At 45.0% G+C, this 19,544-nt stretch overlaps 1 protein-coding gene across 1 annotated transcript; it reads left to right on the top strand.

Annotated features, from left to right (window-relative positions):
* Positions 1-13,477: 13,477 nt before the first annotated feature.
* Positions 13,478-19,055, top strand: LOC123125043 (uncharacterized). The gene is made up of 4 exons (XM_044545578.1): positions 13,478-13,788; positions 13,873-13,962; positions 18,269-18,561; positions 18,684-19,055. Exons 1-3 carry the CDS (start codon positions 13,572-13,574, stop codon positions 18,544-18,546), a joined length of 585 nt encoding a protein of 194 aa, XP_044401513.1. The 5' UTR covers positions 13,478-13,571; the 3' UTR covers positions 18,547-18,561; positions 18,684-19,055.
* Positions 19,056-19,544: the final 489 nt, after the last annotated feature.

The following is a 19,544-nucleotide window of genomic DNA, read 5'->3' as shown; positions in this document are numbered from 1 at the left end:
GGTGTCATCTATCCGGCAGGGCTTCGCCGTCCAGAACTAGTTCCTGCCGGAACCCAGATAGCCTTACGGCTCTACGAAACTCTTTTCGTGGGAGGGAGAGAAGAAGCCAGATAATGCATGGCATGTGTATGAGAGCAAGGGATGAGTGTGGAGGGCTGCCCCTCCACCTCTATTTATAAGAAATCCCAAGGGGGTAGGGTAGTTTCACAAAAAACCCAAAATGCACATGAATGAAGTCCTTCCACAAGGACCTAGGAGTGAAACCAAGGAACAAGAGGGTCCCCAAGGGGGGATACCCCATGTGGCCGGCCACACCCCCATGAGGGGCCCAAAAAATGGCTCCTATCCATCCATGTCATCCCCAAGATCTTTTGCAGCAAAGCCCCAAAAGGTGGCTTTCCATAAAGTAACTATAAAGCTGATTTTCACTATTCACGACGAAATTTTTCAGCGTCTGATCGAACTAAAAATATTTATGTGGGCTAAGAACATTTCCAGTACCCACTAAAATGATTTTCAACGCGTTCCGAAACAATTCCGGTTTTAGTGATTTTCATCTGCGAAACGCATCTGAAGTGGCTCCGGCAGCTCCGGAACATTTCCGGTTTTTATCTCAGAAAATTCCAAAAAGCTTCCAGAATGATTCTGGCATCCTCCAAGAATTATCAGGCATGTGCTGAAACCAATTTGACTTAATGGTGTATCCCGAAACAACTTTTCGGTATCATCGAAACTTATCCGATGACCTCTCTCTGCGGTACGATTCCGCTGTCCGAAACTTTTCGGTGTCCGAAACTTTTTCGGTGATTTTCTCTCAGACTCCCTGTCTAGTATTCAGCAGATAGATGACCCTTAAGCGTGTGACCCTATAGGTTCGGTGAAGTATAGACATGAGCCGGAACCCCTTCCGATCAATGATCAACATCGGAGCCGTGGACACCCATATTGACCCCTATACCCACACGAATAAATATTCGAGTGAACCTCCAGTTGCCGTGTGCTATTCCTGTTGCTTCGCGATATGTTACAAATACCCAAGGTGAGACATGTTGGCATTCCTGTGGATCAACAACTTGTCCACTATGCTAGTTACCTCGTTACCGGTATTGTTCTCTTTTCTCGTTATCGTGTTCCGGCATCCCCGTGATCAAATCACAAAGTGTCTGGCCAGACGATGATGGATACCGTAACACCGAGAGGGCCCAGAGATATCTCTCCATCGTCGGAGGAGCAAATCCCAATCTTGAGCTATCAAGTTACTTGACACACTTTTCCATGAACCCGTAAGCCGCCGTAATAGCCACCCATTTACGGATGACGTTTAACAAACCCCAAAGTTCATGAAGCAAGCATGAAGAAACTCGATACTCTCATGGTCTAAGGAATCATGCAAACGTTAACCATCTCTGTGTTATGTACCAATAAACTTGTGACGAATGAATCTCATAGCATAACATCATGCCGGGTCGATTCAACACAAATGTTCTCTTAACATTATGCCCTCAAGGTTGGTAACATAGACATGCCCATGATCAGGAAAACATAACCATCATGCAACACTTGAGCTAGTCTTAGAGGCCAGACTAGGAATACATTTTACCGTTTATTATTCCGTACGTGCATATGAGTCTTCCTCCGAGCCTCGTGGTTATTGCAGACTCGAGAACCATAGCAGTTATAGCATGGAACATAAACATAATTATGAACTCGGAGATAAATAATATCATTTATTATTGCCTCTAGGGCATATCTCCTACAGACTCCCACTTGCACTAGAGTCAATAATCTAGTTAATGCTAATGCACTTTACACCTGTGGCACACCGGTATAAATATGCTTCGCTTGTGGTATAGCCTGATGTCCAACGGATCTGACGACTTCAGTTCCGTGTGTATCTTTGCATGTCCTCGCGTTTTCACGTTTCCACAAAATTCATATTTTGTGTGGACTTGGCTTTGTATGTATGTGAATCACAGGTCGAACCTGGATTCCTCAGACTGAGTTATGGAGCAACTACCTGCAGTAGTGTCCCATTGTCAAAAGCCATCTTGGAAATATACTAAGTTCATGAATGAACTATATGATTCAACATCTTCTTTGTCGCTTCTAAAGCGTCAACATACTTAGCCCTTGTTATAGAATTTGCCACAGTAACTAGTTTGAACAAATTCCAACTAACTGTGCCACCACATTGTGTGTTACACAAAACCCTTAACTTAAATCGAAAATCGCACGGTGAAAAGATGAAGACTATCGATGTAACATTTTACAACGAACTCTTCATGATCTCCGCTTGCAAGAAAACATATCATCAGTACTTACTCTAGTACTCAATGACATCTTTCACTGTTGTCCCACGATCAGTACTTTGATCACTTTAGTATCCATACTCGCAACACCTTGGGAGTATCGGACATATCTGGTTGTTTTACATACCATGGAATACATGATTAATCCAAACACAAAAGTGTGTGGAATCTGCATTATGTATTTTACTCATCAGTGTTTTGGGACACCGAGTCTTGCAAAAACTCTTTCCATGTGACTTTGGCAAGAATCACTCCTTGGCGTTTTAAATGCTAAAAGGTTTTAGCATCTTGTCAATATGTATTCATTGCTTAGCCCCATTAGGTAAATCTATCTCCATAGATCATCATGCCTAATATTGAGGCTATTTAGCCTAAGCACTTCATCGAAAAACTATTTTCAAATGAAGTCCTAATTCGTGTCAAGAAATTTATTTCCAATTACCAATGTGCCAAGCACATAAGGTTTTTAGAAATATTATTACGCTCCCACTTACTTTCTTGAATTACAAGCATCTTCGTTACCCATTGATGAAGTCAAAACCCCTTTGACCATTTCATCAAAACACGAAGATTCCAACTCCATTTTGCTCTCTTCTGTCCATTGCTAGAACTCTGAAGTTTGCATACCTACTAGCATCCTCTGGATCGACAAATTACTTTGGACTGTATCATATACAAGTCCTAGCTTTCATTTCCATCAGATGGAAATCCTTTTATCATCCATGTTTCATATCTCATGATTGAAATATGTATTTGCTAGTTCAACCCGAACCGACTTTAAGCATCGCTACGATGAAAACAACCTCATCGTAGTCAACTCTTGAACTTGTTATTTCAACAAGTCGAGCTTTATGGATAAAACATTTTTATCCGTATCAGTTTTAAGTTCCATAAATATTCGTTAGACTCTAAGTCTTCCGAAAGGTGTATCAAGGTTTAAATCTTGAATCACTTATATGGAAACTAATTCGGGTTGTATTGGCATTTAGCCAATTCCGGAGTCAGGGCCCATCAACGCTTCCTTGTGTATCGTAGGTATAATGTTGTCTAACAACAATATCTCGTTTGCGCACCTGAGAGGTTTGCACGAGCCTTGCCTACGTGGTTCAGCTGCAAGTTCGACCGAAGTTCATACATTTTATTGTAGAGACTTCCGTATCAGTCGCAGTAGGAAACTCTGGAATTACTTCCAAGGTCTCTTTCCTTTGATCTGATGACATAGATACTGTTTATCTCGTCGAGTTGCACTATTCTCCCACTCACCTTTTTGAAAGAACCATTCTCTTTAAAAGCACACCGTTTCGCGGCAAAACTATTTGCCTCGGTATAGTGAGGGAGGAATACCCAACATTTTGGTATAACCTACAAAGTAGCACTTGTCTGATTTGGAATAGGTTTGTAACCTTTTACACAAGCCCCATATTCCAAATGTTAAGAAAAGATATAACATGGTTGGGCGTACCATACCATGGCTTCATTTCAACAGACCCGATGTAGCTCTTTTCAGTGTAAAAGCCGCAGTCTTTAAAGCATCACTTTAAAAGGGATAATGGCAAATTTATTTATGTCATCTTTGACCTTACCATGTCATAAATGGTTTGGTTACATCTCCACAGACTTTCCACTTGCAGTGGTGTTCCGGGAGGTGCAAGTTATGAAACCCCTTTCACAACTCATCAGACATTCGCTAAACATGTAACTCAAATATTCCTTTGTGCAATCAAATTGCAGAAACATAATTTTCTTGTTACAATAACTTCTACTTCATTTTTGAAAACCTTTTGAATGATTTCAAAAGATCCAGACTTACGTCTCATCAAGTAAATATCCATATATCTACTTGAGTCATTTCTGAAGATAAATAAATCCACTACTAACAACACTTATCGGACTACACACATCAAATGTATGATCACTAATAAGTTTGTTGTTCGTTCCTTATGGCCTGTGAACGGTATTTTAGTCACTTCACTTTTCGGAGGAAAGTTGCAAGTGTCAGATGATTCAAAATCAAAAAGACTTCAAAATCCATCATAATGGAATTTTCCATGCGGGTTTCTCCAATGTGACCAAATGTAGTGCCACACTTGTGCGGTATTCTTTTAGTCTTGCGACATTTAGCGTCAGTGTTATGGATGTATCATATTTCCATCAATATTCATAACATACATGCCATCTTGGATGGAAGCATGGCCCTTCATGTTATTCATAATACTTAACAACAATTGTTGTTTTTATGAACAACTCTTTTGCAACAAACATTGTGCAATGGGCTAGCGTGTATGAAACTCTAAAATGAATTATGAAAGTAAACCCAGAGGTATTGTATTATTATCAATATTCATAACATACATCTCATTCATAATGAAAGTATGGCCCTTGTGTTATTCATAACATCGAACATAAAAAGTTCTCTTATGAACAACCTTCTTGCAAGATACCTTATGCAATGGGATAGAGTTTGTAAAACTCTAAATGAATTATGAAAATAAATACAGACGGCAATACACCGATGGAAGGTATAGTAACATTTACTATGTTCCCTGTGTATACCTTAACCTCATTTCTAGCTAGTCTTTCAGGCCATAGTAGTTCTTACATCGAGTTGCAACAGAATGCAATCGAGCGGGCAATTTTGTGATGAACTCACAATACCCAAGAATTAGTGATTAACATGTTTAACCATAATTCGCAAGAACTATATCTTTGACCAGCCTTCTATACATCAAAAACTTGTATGACATTCATACATGAGCTGGATATTCCAGTCTTCTTTCATTTTGCCTTTATACTTCTAATAGTTTAACTTTTAGTATTTCTCCTACTCTCAGAAGAAGCACCCAACTTAAGAGTGGCATTAGCCCCGGACTTCCTAGGCGTGTAAGTCATACTAACACCCTTTGGACACTTCCTTTCTCTTTAAGTTGTTGTTTTATTCACCTTTCATTATATGACAGGCGTTCTTCTGGATCCCTTTCCCAACAGTCAAATGCATAGTAAACACTTTTACTAATACTTGCAAACAAACATTGCTTTGTTTGTATCTGAAAATAATTTTCAGTTCCATGAATATCATATAACTATCCCAACTTTCGAAGTTTGGGTTTCATGGAAGCAAACATATTCCACTTGACCGTAACAGAATTCTAGCTTTTGGATCGAAGGACGAGAGTCACATGATCCATAGCATTAGCGGGAGGATACGGAAAGCATGCGATAGGACAAAGTCCTTCTCGGCACTTTTGAGGACAATCCTCATATTACGTTACCAATCGTAAAGTATAACCAGATATTTAACAGCTATTCAATTTTAATAGGGAAGGTGGAAATGCGAGCCATTATTCTACAACTATTATGCAAGAAACACTTAGACAGTGTTCATAATTAATTGCACTGAGAATTAAACATGTTAATTCAACAGTGCGCTCCCACTCAAATCAATATCTCTCACAATTAATTTTGAGTGATACAAGATCCAGACTTCAATTCATCGCCAAAGAATCATCATCTCATAACGGGAATTTTAATCGGTAGGCCAACTTGCCGATCACATCTCTATGTGACTCTTGCTCATCTTTCGATGCGTGTGTTCCGAGCTCAGGACGATCCTGCCATGAACGTCAAGACAACCAAGTGATCTTGCTGCGAGGTCTGACCTCACCCGCCTCACACTTCTCTAATCGTTCGTACCCATGCATCCATGGCGCACCCCGAAAAGATAGGTGCCGTGACGGTGCTACACTTGGGAAAACACTAACTACTTGATATTTTAAGTGAGAGATCACCCTAATAAAAGCGACTACCGCGCAATCAAGAAGGGTGCATCATAAGGGATAAACATCTCAGGCAATTCATAATAGCATGATATGGTATAGCCCTTTCTGACGGAGAAGTATTTCATTTCTTCATTTTCGGCATTCGCGTCGGTGGTCACCTTCACGAAGATTGCCACCACCTTGTCGATGCACCAGATAATATCGCTATCTCTATAGCTAACAAAATAATGCATTACAACAAGGTTGACACGCAGGTCATTAAAATGCAATCATATGGCTCCAGCCATCATGCCGAATCATGACACGCATGTCATGTTAATCAAATTACATCATATAGTCATCTCATACATAATCGAATTAGTATGAGCACTGCTATACCACATCACATGCACATCCTGCAAAACCAAGTTAGACGCCTCTAATCGGTTTATGCAAAAATTTATTTTACGTGGCTTCTAAGGTTTTGACTTAAACCGCAGCTACCAACGTTTTATCATCAAGTATGATTATTCAAGTTGCTAGATTAACATCTCGGGGTGTATGAAACCTGAGATAATTAAATCTCGAGCCCCATACTAAACTCGTCATACGCATGACCCCCGTGCAGATCATATCTGCAATGCCCTTTCATCTGCGAATTTCATCTTTCTTTTGACTATGGCAGAACCCAAAGAACTGATAGCACTTCCATGATCAATCAGGATCACGGATTGCCAGAACTTTGTCAAATTCCACCATGCTGTCTCGAGATTGAGCAAATGCAAATTCTAGGGAAGCAACAAGAACGTCGGGTAACAGATTTCAAAAATCTGTCACCCGCATAAATAATTTTCAGCAATAGATCTCATCTACTACCTAATTATATTATGCAATACCCATACATCTCTATGTATTCTAGATCGAAACCTGCATCTACGCATAGCACGGCTCTTGATGCCACTGTAGGGGAACGCAGCAGAAAACAAAAATTTTCCGACCTACGCACCAGCCCAGGACCACTATGGAGACTGCATACATGGTTTGATCTTTTTCGTTACCGACTCGTAGCGCAGCGGGAAGTAGAGTCGATGACGATCGGCGGTGCAGATCCCCGCAGCTAGGATTTACAACCTCCCAACCGCGAGGATGTATACCCTCATCTGCTCCTCAGACAGCCCTCCGGGAGGTGGTCGAACAGCCCCCCGGACGGTGTCGCGGACAGCCCTTCGGGAGGACCTTCGAAACTCGAACGGTCACTCGGACAGCCCTTCGGGAGGACCTTCGAAACTCGGACGGTCACACGGACAGCCCTTCGGGAGGCACTCACGAACTAAGACCGAAACTACGATCTCTCTACAGAGTTGCACACATACGGTGTCATCTATCCGGCAGGGCTTCGCCGTCCAGAACTAGTTCCTGCCGGAACCCAGACAGCCTTACGGCTCTACGAAACTCTTTTCATGGGAGGGAGAGAAGAAGCCAGATAATGCATGGCATGTGTATGAGAGCAAGGGATGAGTGTGGAGGGCTGCCCCTCCACCTCTATTTATAGGAAATCCCAAGGGGGTAGGGTAGTTTCACAAAAAACCCAAAATGCACATGAATGAAGTCCTTCCACAAGGACCTAGGAGTGAAACCAAGGAACAAGAGGGTCCCCAAGGGGGATACCCCATGTGGCCGGCCACACCCCCATGAGGGGCCCAAAAAATGGCTCCTATCCATCCATGTCATCCCCAAGATCTTTTGGAGCAAAGCCCCAAAAGGTGGCTTTCCATAAAGTAACCATAAAGCTGATTTTCACTATTCACGACGACATTTTTCAGCGTCTGATCGAACTGAAAATATTTATGTGGGCTAAGAACATTTCCAGTACCCACTAAAATGATTTTCAACGCGTTCCGAAACAATTCCGGTTTTAGTGATTTTCATCTGCGAAACGCATCTGAAGTGGCTCCGGCAGCTCCGGAACATTTCCGGTTTTTATCTCAGAAAATTCCAAAAAGCTTCCAGAATGATTCTAGCATCCTCCAAGAATTATCAGGCATGTGCCGAAACCAATTTGACTTAATGGTGTATCCCGAAACAACTTTTCGGTATCATCGAAACTTATCCGATGACCTCTCTCTGCGGTACGATTCCGCTGTCCGAAACTTTTTCGGTGATTTTCTCTCAGACTCCCTGTCTAGTATTCAGCAGATAGATGACCCTTAAGCGTGTGACCCTATAGGTTCGGTGAAGTATAGACATGACCCGGAACCCCTTCCGATCAATGATCAACATCGGAGCCGTGGACACCCATATTGACCCCTATACCCACACGAATAAATATTCGAGTGAACCTCCAGTTGTCGTGTGCTATTCCTGTTGCTTCGCGATATGTTACAAATACCCGAGGTGAGACATGTTGGCATTCCTGTGGATCAACAACTTGTCCACTATGCTAGTTACCTCGTTACCGGTATTGTTCTCTTTTCTCGTTATCGTGTTCCGGCATCCCCGTGATCAAATCACAAAGTGTCTGGCCAGACGATGATGGATACCGTAACACCGAGAGGGCCCAGAGATATCTCTCCATCGTCGGAGGAGCAAATCCCAATCTTGAGCTATCAAGTTACTTGACACACTTTTCCATGAACCCGTAAGCCGCCGTAATAGCCACCCATTTACGGATGACGTTTAACAAACCCCAAAGTTCATGAAGCAAGCATGAAGAAACTCGATACTCTCATGGTCTAAGGAATCATGCAAACGTTAACCATCTCTGTGTTATGTACCAATAAACTTGTGACGAATGAATCTCATAGCATAACATCATGCCGGGTCGATTCAACACAAATGTTCTCTTAACATTATGCCCTCAAGGTTGGTAACATAGACATGCCCATGATCAGGAAAACATAACCATCATGCAACACTTGAGCTAGTCTTAGAGGCCAGACTAGGAATACATTTTACCGTTTATTATTCCATACGTGCATATGAGTCTTCCTCCGAGCCTCGTGGTTATTGCAGACTCGAGATGTAGGAGATATGCCCTAGAGGCAATAATAAATGTTATTGATTATCTCCCTGTTCATAATTATGTTTATGTTCCATGCTATAACTGCTGTGGTTCCCGAGCCCGTATATCCATAAAGGCTCTGGGGAGAACCCATATGCACGTGTGGAATAATAAACGGTAAAATATATTCCTAGTCGTGCCTCTAAGACTAGCTCAAGTGTTGCATGATGATTATGTTTTCCCAATCATGGGCATGTCTATGCCAAGCAACTTTGAGGGCACAATGTCAGGAAGGACATTTGTGTTGAATCGACCCGAATTGATGTTATGCTATGAGATACATTCGTCACAAGTTAATGGTTTATAACACAGAGATAGTTAATGTTTGCATAATTCCTTAGACCATGAGAGTATCGAGTTTCTTCATGCTTGCTTCATGAACTTTGGGGTTTGTTAAACGTCATCCGTAACTGGATGGCTATTACGGCGGCTTACGGGTTCATGGGAAAGTATGTTAAGTAACTTGATAGCTCGAGATTGGGATTTGCTCCTCCGACGATGGAGAGATATACTCGGGCCCACTCGGTGTTACGGTGTCCATCATCGTCTGGCCAGACACTTGTGATTTGATCACGGGGATGCCGGAACACGAAACGAGAAAAGAGAACAAAACCGGTAACGAGGTAACTTGCATAGTGGACAAAGTGTTGGCCCACGGAGATGCAATAAATCTCACCTCAGGTGTTTGTGATATATCGTGAAGCAACAGGAATAGCTCACCTCAACTGGAGGTTCACTCGAATATTCATTCGTGTGGGTATAGGGGTCAATATGGGTGTCCACGGCTCCGATGTTGATCATTGATCGGAAGGGGTTCCAGGTCATGTCTATACTTCACCGAACCTATAGGGTCACACGCTTAAGGGTCATCTATCTGCTGAATACTAGACAGGGAGTCTGAGAGAAAATCACCGAAAAAGTTTCGGACACCGAAAAGTTTCGGACAGCGGAATCGTACCGCAGAGAGAGGTCACCGGATGAGTTTCGGTGAAACCGAAAAAGTTGTTTCGGGGTATGCCATTAAGTCAAAATGGTTTCGGCACATGCCTGATAATTCTTGGAGGGTGCCAGAATCATTCTGGAAACTTTTTGGAATTTTCAGAAATAAAAACCGAAAATGTTTCGGAGCTGCCGGTACCGCTTTGGCTGTTTTTCGCAGATGAAATTCACTAATCTGAAATTGTTTCAGAACGAATCCAAAATCATTTTAGTGGGTACTGGAATTATTCTAAGACCCACAGAAATATTTTCGGATTTAGTGGACGCGAAAAATTGTCTTCATGAATAGTGAAAACGCATTCTTGTTTGCTTTTCGCAGATGAAAATCACTAAGCCGAAATTGTTTCGGAACGCGTTGAAAATTATTTTAGTGGGTACTGGAAATGTTCTGAGCTCACATAAATATTTTCAATTCGAACGGACGCTGAAATATGTCGTCATGAATAGTGAAAATGCTTTTTGCTTGGCTTCTTGGAGAAGCCACCTTGAGGGCCTTTTTGGTATTTCCCCCCTTGGCTTCTTGGAGAAGCCACCCTTGGGCTTGGCCTATAAATAGGGGTGGAGGGGGCTGCCTAAAGGATCATCCCTTCTCACATACATGCCATTGCAATGATCTGGCTTCTTCTCTCCCTCCCAGCGAAATAGTTTCGTAGAGCCGAAAGGCTGTCTGGGTTCCGGCAGGAACTAGTTCTGGACGGCGAAGCCCTGCCGGATAGCTGACACCGTATGTGTGCAACTCTGTAGAGAGGTCGTAGTTTCGATCTTAGTGCCCTGAGGGGCTGTTCGAGAGTGCCTCCCGAAGGGCTGTCCAAGTGACGGTCCGAGTTCTGTGGGTCCTCCCGGAGGGCTGTCCGAGTGACCGTTCGAGTTTCGAAGGTCCTCCCGAAGGGCTGTCCGTGACACCGTTTAGGGGACTGTTCGACCGCCTCCCGGAGGGCTATCCGTATGGCGGATGAGGGTATACATCCTCGCGGTTGGGAGGTTGTAAATCCTAGCTGCGGGGATCTGCACCGCCGATCGTCATCGACTCTACTTCCCGCTGCGCTACGAGTCGGTAACGAAAAAGATCAAACCTTGTATGCAGTCTCCATAGTGGTCCTGGGCTGGTGCGTAGGTCAGAATTTTTTTGTTTTCTGCTACGTTACCCTACACGAGAACCATAGCAGTTATAGCATGGAACATAAACATAATTATGAACTCGGAGATAAATAATATCATTTATTATTGCCTCTAGGGCATATCTCCTACATTTTGCTATGTCTTGATAGTCCTCTTCTAGAAGCCACAAATTCTCAAATTTAAACGGACTCTTAATCTTACCAGTATTGGGTTTAGAAATGGTTAAAATAGGAGCAGGATCACTATATAGAATAGGCAGATTATAAACTGCAGTGTGAGTAAATTCATTGCACCACTCAGCATTAGCAAAGCATCTATCAAGGCGCTTATAAAACAGGAACAAAAGTAAAAAAAAAAGCTTATACACCATGTAAACGCAGGACCATTATAACCCATATCAATTAAACCACATCGTTTAACATGATTAGAGAAATTAGCCATACGATGGTGGTTCGGAATAGTACTATTATTCTTCTCCAGGGAATCTAGGATATCATTGAAATCTCCCATACAATACACATGTTTCCCTGCAGAAGAAACAACAAAATCTTCTACTAACTTCCATAGTTCCTTGTTTTTACGACGATACGGATCACCATAGACACAAACAAGCAGAAGCTAAAACTAGCACTAGTATTTACAACCGACGTAAGGACTACAGTTTTACTAGAGTAGATAATATCTAACTTGACGTCATCCATCCACATAACCCAAAGGCCTCCAGCTCGGCCTTCCGCAGGAACTACAAAACTATCATGAATAGGGACCCTGTTAGCCAAATCCTGAGGACTAATTTTAGAAGAGTGAGTCTCATAAATGAAGCATACCTTAGCATTGGTGGATGACATAAGGTTGGCAAGATATTGCATTTTGTTACTGCCTAGGGTCCTGCCTATCCCTCGGCAGTTCCAGCATATGAAATTCATGGCGGCCATGGAGCCTTGAAGGCTGGCGCCATTGCCTTTCCAGCATGAGGATCATTCCTGCTTTCATCAGCTTTATCCGCATTTGAAGTATAAGCACCATTAGCTGCACAATTTTCACCAAAATCTACATTGTGAGCTGTTGTTTTGGTAAGCATCTGATCATTATCATCCCCCGCACCCCCTCTGGTGAAGCCACTAACTGGAGCAACATAATTTCCCCAGTGTGGAAACCCCATCGAGCAAGGACCTTGATTAGTCGCCATAGCATTCTGGAGCCAGTAGTTGATCTGATTAGAATCTGCAGTGGTGGGCATTCCAGCCGATGCAGTGTCTCTAAGATACTTGGAGAACATATTTCCTCCCAGACCATGGCCGCCATGGTAGCTGCCAAGAACACCATCACCACCTCCTTTGGATGCAGAAGCAGCTCCTGGATTGGCTAAATTAGGACATCCACCAAGCACACCTCTTTCGCCGCCATCAGCCACATCCTAGCGGCTAGGTCAACCTCCTGGACGGCGCAAAATAGGAGATCGAGGGAGCTCACCACTATGTCGTGCCTCCATTCCATCAACGCGACGGCTCAAGGAGGACCCCGCATCATCGTGGGCATGTCTACTGGATCCCACATAATGTCCGCCATAGACAAAAGAGCGTGCTGAAGCACCAACTGAGTAGCTTGGCTGCATAGCTGGTGAAGTTCCCACACTGATTGGATTTGGACAAGTGGCATTGGGGCAATGGATGGCAAACTTCTTTGACGGTGAAGAATCTGGATGGAGGGAGGTGGGTTGAGATCTCTTCAAGCATAAGGAAGAACCTATGTGAGCTCTAGGGTACTTACCATGACCCTTGGGTCAGTATGCAAAGCGCTCTAGTTAGATAGAATGGCTCAGAAACTTCACGGATTCATATAATATTCATAATATTCAAGAAAGGTTCACGCATTCAAGTAATGTTTGCGAATTTGGAAAACTTTCACGAAGTCAAAAATGTTCATGAATTTTAAACAAGTTCAAATTTTGAGAGTTCTCCACGAATTTAAAAAATGATTATGAATTGAAAAGCAGAAAGTAAAATAAAAAACAACAGAAAATAAAACTGGAAAACCGGTGCAAAAAAAAAACAATGGAAGGTTCCCGAAACGACCCGAACCTTCGCAAAATCGTTCGGCAGTTTTTTTAGTCTGTGACTGAGGTCCTAGCGCTTGCCGGCCCATGTTTCGTCATTTGCGCCTCGCGCCTCGCTCCCCGAAATAATTGTCTTGCTGTAGCGTGACGCGGGCCAGATATAGGGTTCGGAGAGAGCCCATTAGGCGTTGCCACACGCACACACGCTTCCCCCACCACCACGCTTCTGCCGTCACACTCGCGACTCGCCTCGTATCGTCTCCACGGGCGGCATGGCCACCGCCGGCGAGCTCGCCCTACCCGCGGGCGCGAAGGGAAGGCTTGTGCGCCCGCGCTTCGCTCGAGGTCCTACCATCCCCGCCTCCGGGTCCCTCCGCCGCAATGCGTCCTCCACCGCGCCCCTCCTCCGCCTCCCTCCCCCCTCTCGCTACGCCGCGACGCGGTCCTCGCTGGCTGTCGTGCGCGTCGGCCGTCGTCACTCCTTATTCGGTAAGAACGTGGAAGATCTGGAGGTTCCAGGGCGGCAGTTTGTGCTTAAATAGGCAGTTCTAACCTGCGGGATCATACGCACAGGGCTCGGGAGCAGCGGCGCGGAGGCCGGGGCTGACCAAATGCGCGGAGGCCTGGTCTTACCAAATGCGACTGGGAATACTACCGCTCCTGGTAAGTTTTGAGAAGTACTCCACTCCTGAATATCTGCCGCTATTTTTGTTTGGAAATCGCATTGTCAGCGTGGCAGCGCCTTCCGCGTGCCATCTTCCTGTTCCACCATGTCGGTGGCGCCCGACGGGCTGCGGAGGGTTACGTTTAGGGCCTATGTATGTTAATCTTATGAACGAACATGGCAATTGCTATTCTCCGTGATTGGTATATTTTCTGACTGTCGTTGGCAATTGGAGAGCTTTTTTTGTTTGGAAAGTTTCAGATTCAGGTTCAATTTACAGGAAGCAATTAATCAGCTTGAACGGTGCTTCTTCAACCAAGCCTTGCTAGCTAGGCAAGCTTGGCGGCTCAATTGTTCGGCCTGATAGTTGTGTGCTAGGCTTTTCAAGGCTAGATACTACAGAAGAGGAAATTGACCTGACAGTGTTTTCTCGGGCACGTCTTCTGCAGTCTGGAAAGCCATTGAGTATGGCTTGGAGTTAGTCAAGAAGGTATGGTGAACTGAAATGACAGGTCAGTCAGGGTGTGGATGGATCCGTGGAAACTGGTGATATGTCCAAACACCCGTTGTCGGAACGAGGAAATAGCAGATTCACAGGAGTGTCCAGCTTTGTGCCTGCTGATGGATCATGGGATGTGGACTGATTGACTGAATCGTTTATACCTGATGACGTGGAAGGATTCTGAAGATAAAAGTGTCGCCCTGGTTGGCTGATGACTCCGTTGCATGTCATCCGGAAAAGGGCAGGAGGTTCTCTGGCAGAAATGTGTAACATCTAGTGCATGCAGAAGGGTGCCCAGGTTCGACTACTTTCCCTCGGGGGAAAAGACCTGAATGGAAGATGTTCTGGGAATTTATGTGCAAGCCAAAGTTAAGGTCGGCGTCTGGAATATGTTACTAGGTGGCTTACTTACAGTGGCAACGAAGAATGAAATGCGTATGGCTAGTCTGGATCCGGCCCACATGTGATGCCCCAGTGAAGGACACATTTCATACTTTGGTGGCTTTTCCTGCAGCCCAGCATGTATGGGAAGCAATGAGGGAGACCTGGACTCTCCCGAACAACTCTGACTTGATGATCACCTATCTCGGGATCCCCCTCACGATACGACGGCCTGCTGCTGCCCAACTGCAGCCGCTAGTTGATGGGATCGCTGGACGGCTCCCTGCCTGGAAGGCTGGTCTGATGTCCAAACCTGGGCGCCTCGCGCTAGTGAAATCTGTCCTGGGAGCCATTCCAGTGACCAGCTACTCGCCTTTGCACCGCCAAAAAAGACTCTGCGCCAAATTGAGAAGATCCAGCGCGGCTTCCTATGGGCCGGCCGCGCGGCGGCTAACGGCGGTCACTGTCATGTCAACTGGCGACGCATCTGCCGGCCCATCTCGCTCGGTGGTCTCGGAGTCCAGGACCTCGAGCGCGCTGGCCTCGCCCTGAGACTACGATGGCTTTGGTACTCTCGCACTGATCATGAGCGCGCCTGGCATGGCCTGGACCTGCAGTTCTCTGCCGAGGAGAGGGCGCTCTTCTTCACCTCCACCACTATGACCATTGGAGATGGCCAGACTGCACTTTTCTGGGAGGACCGCTGGATAAATGGACAGTCCATCAGTGAAATAGCCCCAGCCCTGTACAACTGCATCGCCAAGCGCCACCGCAAGACTCGAACTGTCGCTCAAGGTATACATGGCAACAGCTGGGCGAGCGACATTCATGGGACTGTAGGGATCAACGAGATTGGCCAACATGTGCAAGTCTGGCAGGCGATCGAGCACTTCTTACTCTCGGATGCCCCTGACCAGCTTGTCTGGAAGTGGACTATCTCTGGCACCTATACAGCATGCTCCTGCTACCTAGCCACATTCCAGGGATCCACAACTTGTTTCTCCTGGAAGCTCATCTGGAAAAGCTGGGCGCCGCCACGTGTCAAAATTTTCCACTGGCTGGCCAACCTTGATAGGTGCTGGACTGCAGACCGCCTTGCTCGTCGTGGCCTCCAGCACCAACCCCGGTGCCCGCTATGCGACCAGGCGCCCGAGACGATGCGACACCTGCTCCTGGAGTGCCCTTTCGCCAAACAAACCTGGCATGAGATCCTAGCTTGGCTCAGGATGACAATCGCACGGCCAAACCAGGAGGATACTCTCATGGACTGGTGGCTCCATGCCAAGCAAAACGCGCCTACGCCGATGCGCAAGGGTCTCGCCTCCATGGCACTCCTGATGCCGTGGATGATTTGGAAGCAGCGCAACGAATGCATATTCGACGGTGCCCAGCCTCTTGTCCCAGTCCTGGTCTCTAGGATCAAGGATGAAGCTGAGCAATGGGCACGAGCTGGTGCCCGTGGCTTGCGGGTCATCTTACCCACCACCTGGGATGTACACTAGATGTTACTGATCCGGCATGAACTTGGCCTCTTAAGAGGAATGTAAAAAAACTTCAATCTTTCCAATGCAATGAAACGCAAGTCCTTTGCGTTTTCTCGAAAAAAAAAAACTCCGACTTGATGAACACAAGACTGGAATGTCTCTTCGATGTCCTTGTTCGGGTACATGGTTCTTAAAGGATGCATACCTTGATGCTCATATGGCGGATTCTGGAAGGATGGGTATCTTGATGTCCATGGTATGAGACGACACTTGAAGCAACACGGAATTTTTTGTGCAGCTATGTGCAGTCTCTGTTGCAAATCCGACAAGAAGATGACAGAGACTTGGTAAAGGGAAAGTCGGTAATTGCTGATGACAATGTGCGGAAGAGAACTAAGCTTTCCAAGCCAATCAACCCTCAACCTTGGCCTCCATCGACGGATGGGTTGGTTGCGGTCTCAGTGAATGGATCATTCATGTAATCAGATCGAACTGCTGGAGTGGGAGCTGTCATGCATGATCAGTTGGGTTATTTTATGATAGCCTCCTGCAGATTCTTCAGCAAGTGTGCTAATGCGTTTGAGGCCAAGCTGTCAGCAGCGAGAGAAGGATTAGAGCTGGCACGCCAGTACACTGCTGGGCCAAATTGTTCTTCAGATAGACTACGCAGAGATTCTGAAGGTTTTAACTAACAGGGATTCAGATTGCTCTACTGTGGCACACATTGTCAATTAGATGAAGGTCCAGCTTAATGGAGATAGGGAGTTTGTACTCAAGTTAGTTAAGCGAGATCAAAATAGAAGTACAGTTTTGGTGGCAAAACATTCTATAGGGGAGCAGTTAACTGGTTTGTGGTTGCAAGGTGCTCTGGTTTTTGTGGCAGATCAATTGGCTGCAGATTGTACTTCTAATCGAGATTTTTATTGATGTGAGAAATAAGCACCAAGTTCACACACTTGGGAGGCAATCCTGAAGAAGAAAGTACTTGAGATAGGCTTAGTGAAGAGAATTTGAGATGGCACGACCAAGAATATTCAAGTTGACCACTGAATACCTGATGTCCAAGGGGGGAGAGCATATGTATATTGCCGGTAACGAGGGTGAGGAAGCTGGGCGAACATGTTTTGTGCTGACAGTAGGAGGTGGAATGCGGACGACTCTCCAAGAGAAGTTCTTAATATCAGACATCTGGGTGATAAAGAAGACCCCTCTTAGAAAACTGAACCAGGATATGTGGGCTTGGAGTCTTGAACATCATCATGTCATGTATATGGTGCATGTTGTAAGAGCGCTTCAATGTAGCAGTACCATCCTTCGGAGAGGAGAACACTTCAATGGTGGGGTGCGATCCAGAATTTTCTGTCTTTCAGGGCTAACTTGCACCGACGGTACATGGAGCAGCAGAGCACATGTACAGACTGGATCAAAAGATGATACAACATGACATGCTTACCCCCCCCCCCCCCCCCCCCCCCCCCTCCCTCCCCATAGTTGTACAACATCAAGTTTCTGATTACACCCGCTCACAGGAGCCATGGGCCTGGTAGATGGCTCCTTTTGTGTTATTGGCACGGCCTGCTAGGCCTAAGCGGGATTTTTTATTACAAAAAAAATATTAAAATGGGCTGGCACACATCAAAAGCCCACGCTATGTTTTGTAGAAATAATGAGTAGGAAGGCCTGTCGGCTGGAGCAGCGGCTGCTGCACTTTCCGTCTCTGGTCCATCTTGTTCGTCAGGCCTCCATGGAAGGCAAATATAGTGAATGACTCCCTGGAGGGTTTAATACAGATTAGGGATATTACTGTAGCATAGGTCTGACTGGGGCATCTAGAGGTTTTTTTTGTACAAATGTGTGAGTACTAACATGTTCAGATGTCACTGATTTATTTATGTGTCGTTTCAGGTGGGCTTATGTGTTTATGTTGTTTTGTTTCAGGTGATGGCACGCCTACACTGGATGACGACGAAATGGCCTGGGTGCTCAAAATAATGCCATTGCTCTTAAAGATTCACCAAAAGCAGATGTTGAGGCGCCATTGGGCCAGGGAGCTGATGAACATGGTGGTTAAACTATTGGTGCTGAGTTTCTGTCTATGGATAGGCCACCTGGCCGTCAAGGGTGACGAGAACGCTCTCCTACTTGTGGCGATCTGTGACAAGGGCGATAAGCTTTACAAGATAGCCTCGGCAATTAAGACAATTGTGTTCGGTTAAACAGCTGTTGCTCAGGTAAGTCAGTGTTTTCATCTTGCTATTTTCTCCTTTTGCTGCCAAAGCTACAACATCAGACTATATATAGAATGGGTGTGGAATTATTAGTTTTAACACGAAGTGATATGTGCAATGTGCAGGAACAAGTTTCGTTGTTGCACTGTTGCTAGTTGACTGAGGTCATTGGTTCGTTCTTTCTGAGTCGAAGCATGTAGGGAGGTGTACAGGATGGTGATCAGCTTTGGTTCTGGTTTTGGTTCTTCGGCAACTTTTGATGCGAGTCTCGTGAATCGCCGCTACAGTTAGGCATACATACTTCTTTCGGATGAGACGCTGCCGAGTTTGCCAATTAATATCTCTAGTGTCACAGTTCTACCTATACGCCAACAGAATGAAGTGTAATATCTCTCGTGTTACAGTACCATACGCCAACAGAACGATGTTCCATTCACCAACCATCGCTTGACTGTGGGGCTGTGGGCTACGTATAACCTTGACTGCAAAAGCATATTCTTGTGGGGTGAATGGAAATTTGTTTTTTCTCTTTGTCAATGCTGAGTGTGGAAGATTAATTGTTTCTTGTTATCACATCTCTCTATTATATCGGTGGTCACCCTTACTAGTGCTGAACCCAATGCATGGAATTTGGGTACTCGTTCTGATCGAGCGCGCCAACCGTCGATATTTCATTAAACCCCTCTATTTTGTTTTTGATATTTTGGCCTTTTGTAGGGCTTTTGGGACATAAAGTAAAAGGTGTGTCTAGAACACATCTAGATGTGACATAACTATGTCACATCTAAGTCTTCTTCACCACATATATTTCTATCCCAACACTTGTTTTCTTTCTTTCTTTGTTTGTTTCGTGTTTTGAGGTTGTTCGTCTGATCGACCGACGGCCTACGTACCACTAGTAGAAAAACGACTTTACGTGAGCCCCATTAGCTCCGGTTTGATAACGGCCCGGTACTAATGTGACCAATAGTTCCGGTTCCAACGGC

The sequence above is a fragment of the Triticum aestivum genome, chromosome 5D (assembly GCF_018294505.1).
Source record: "Triticum aestivum cultivar Chinese Spring chromosome 5D, IWGSC CS RefSeq v2.1, whole genome shotgun sequence".
Classification (NCBI taxonomy): domain Eukaryota; kingdom Viridiplantae; phylum Streptophyta; class Magnoliopsida; order Poales; family Poaceae; genus Triticum; species Triticum aestivum.
This window is presented reverse-complemented; position numbering and strand designations above follow the sequence as displayed.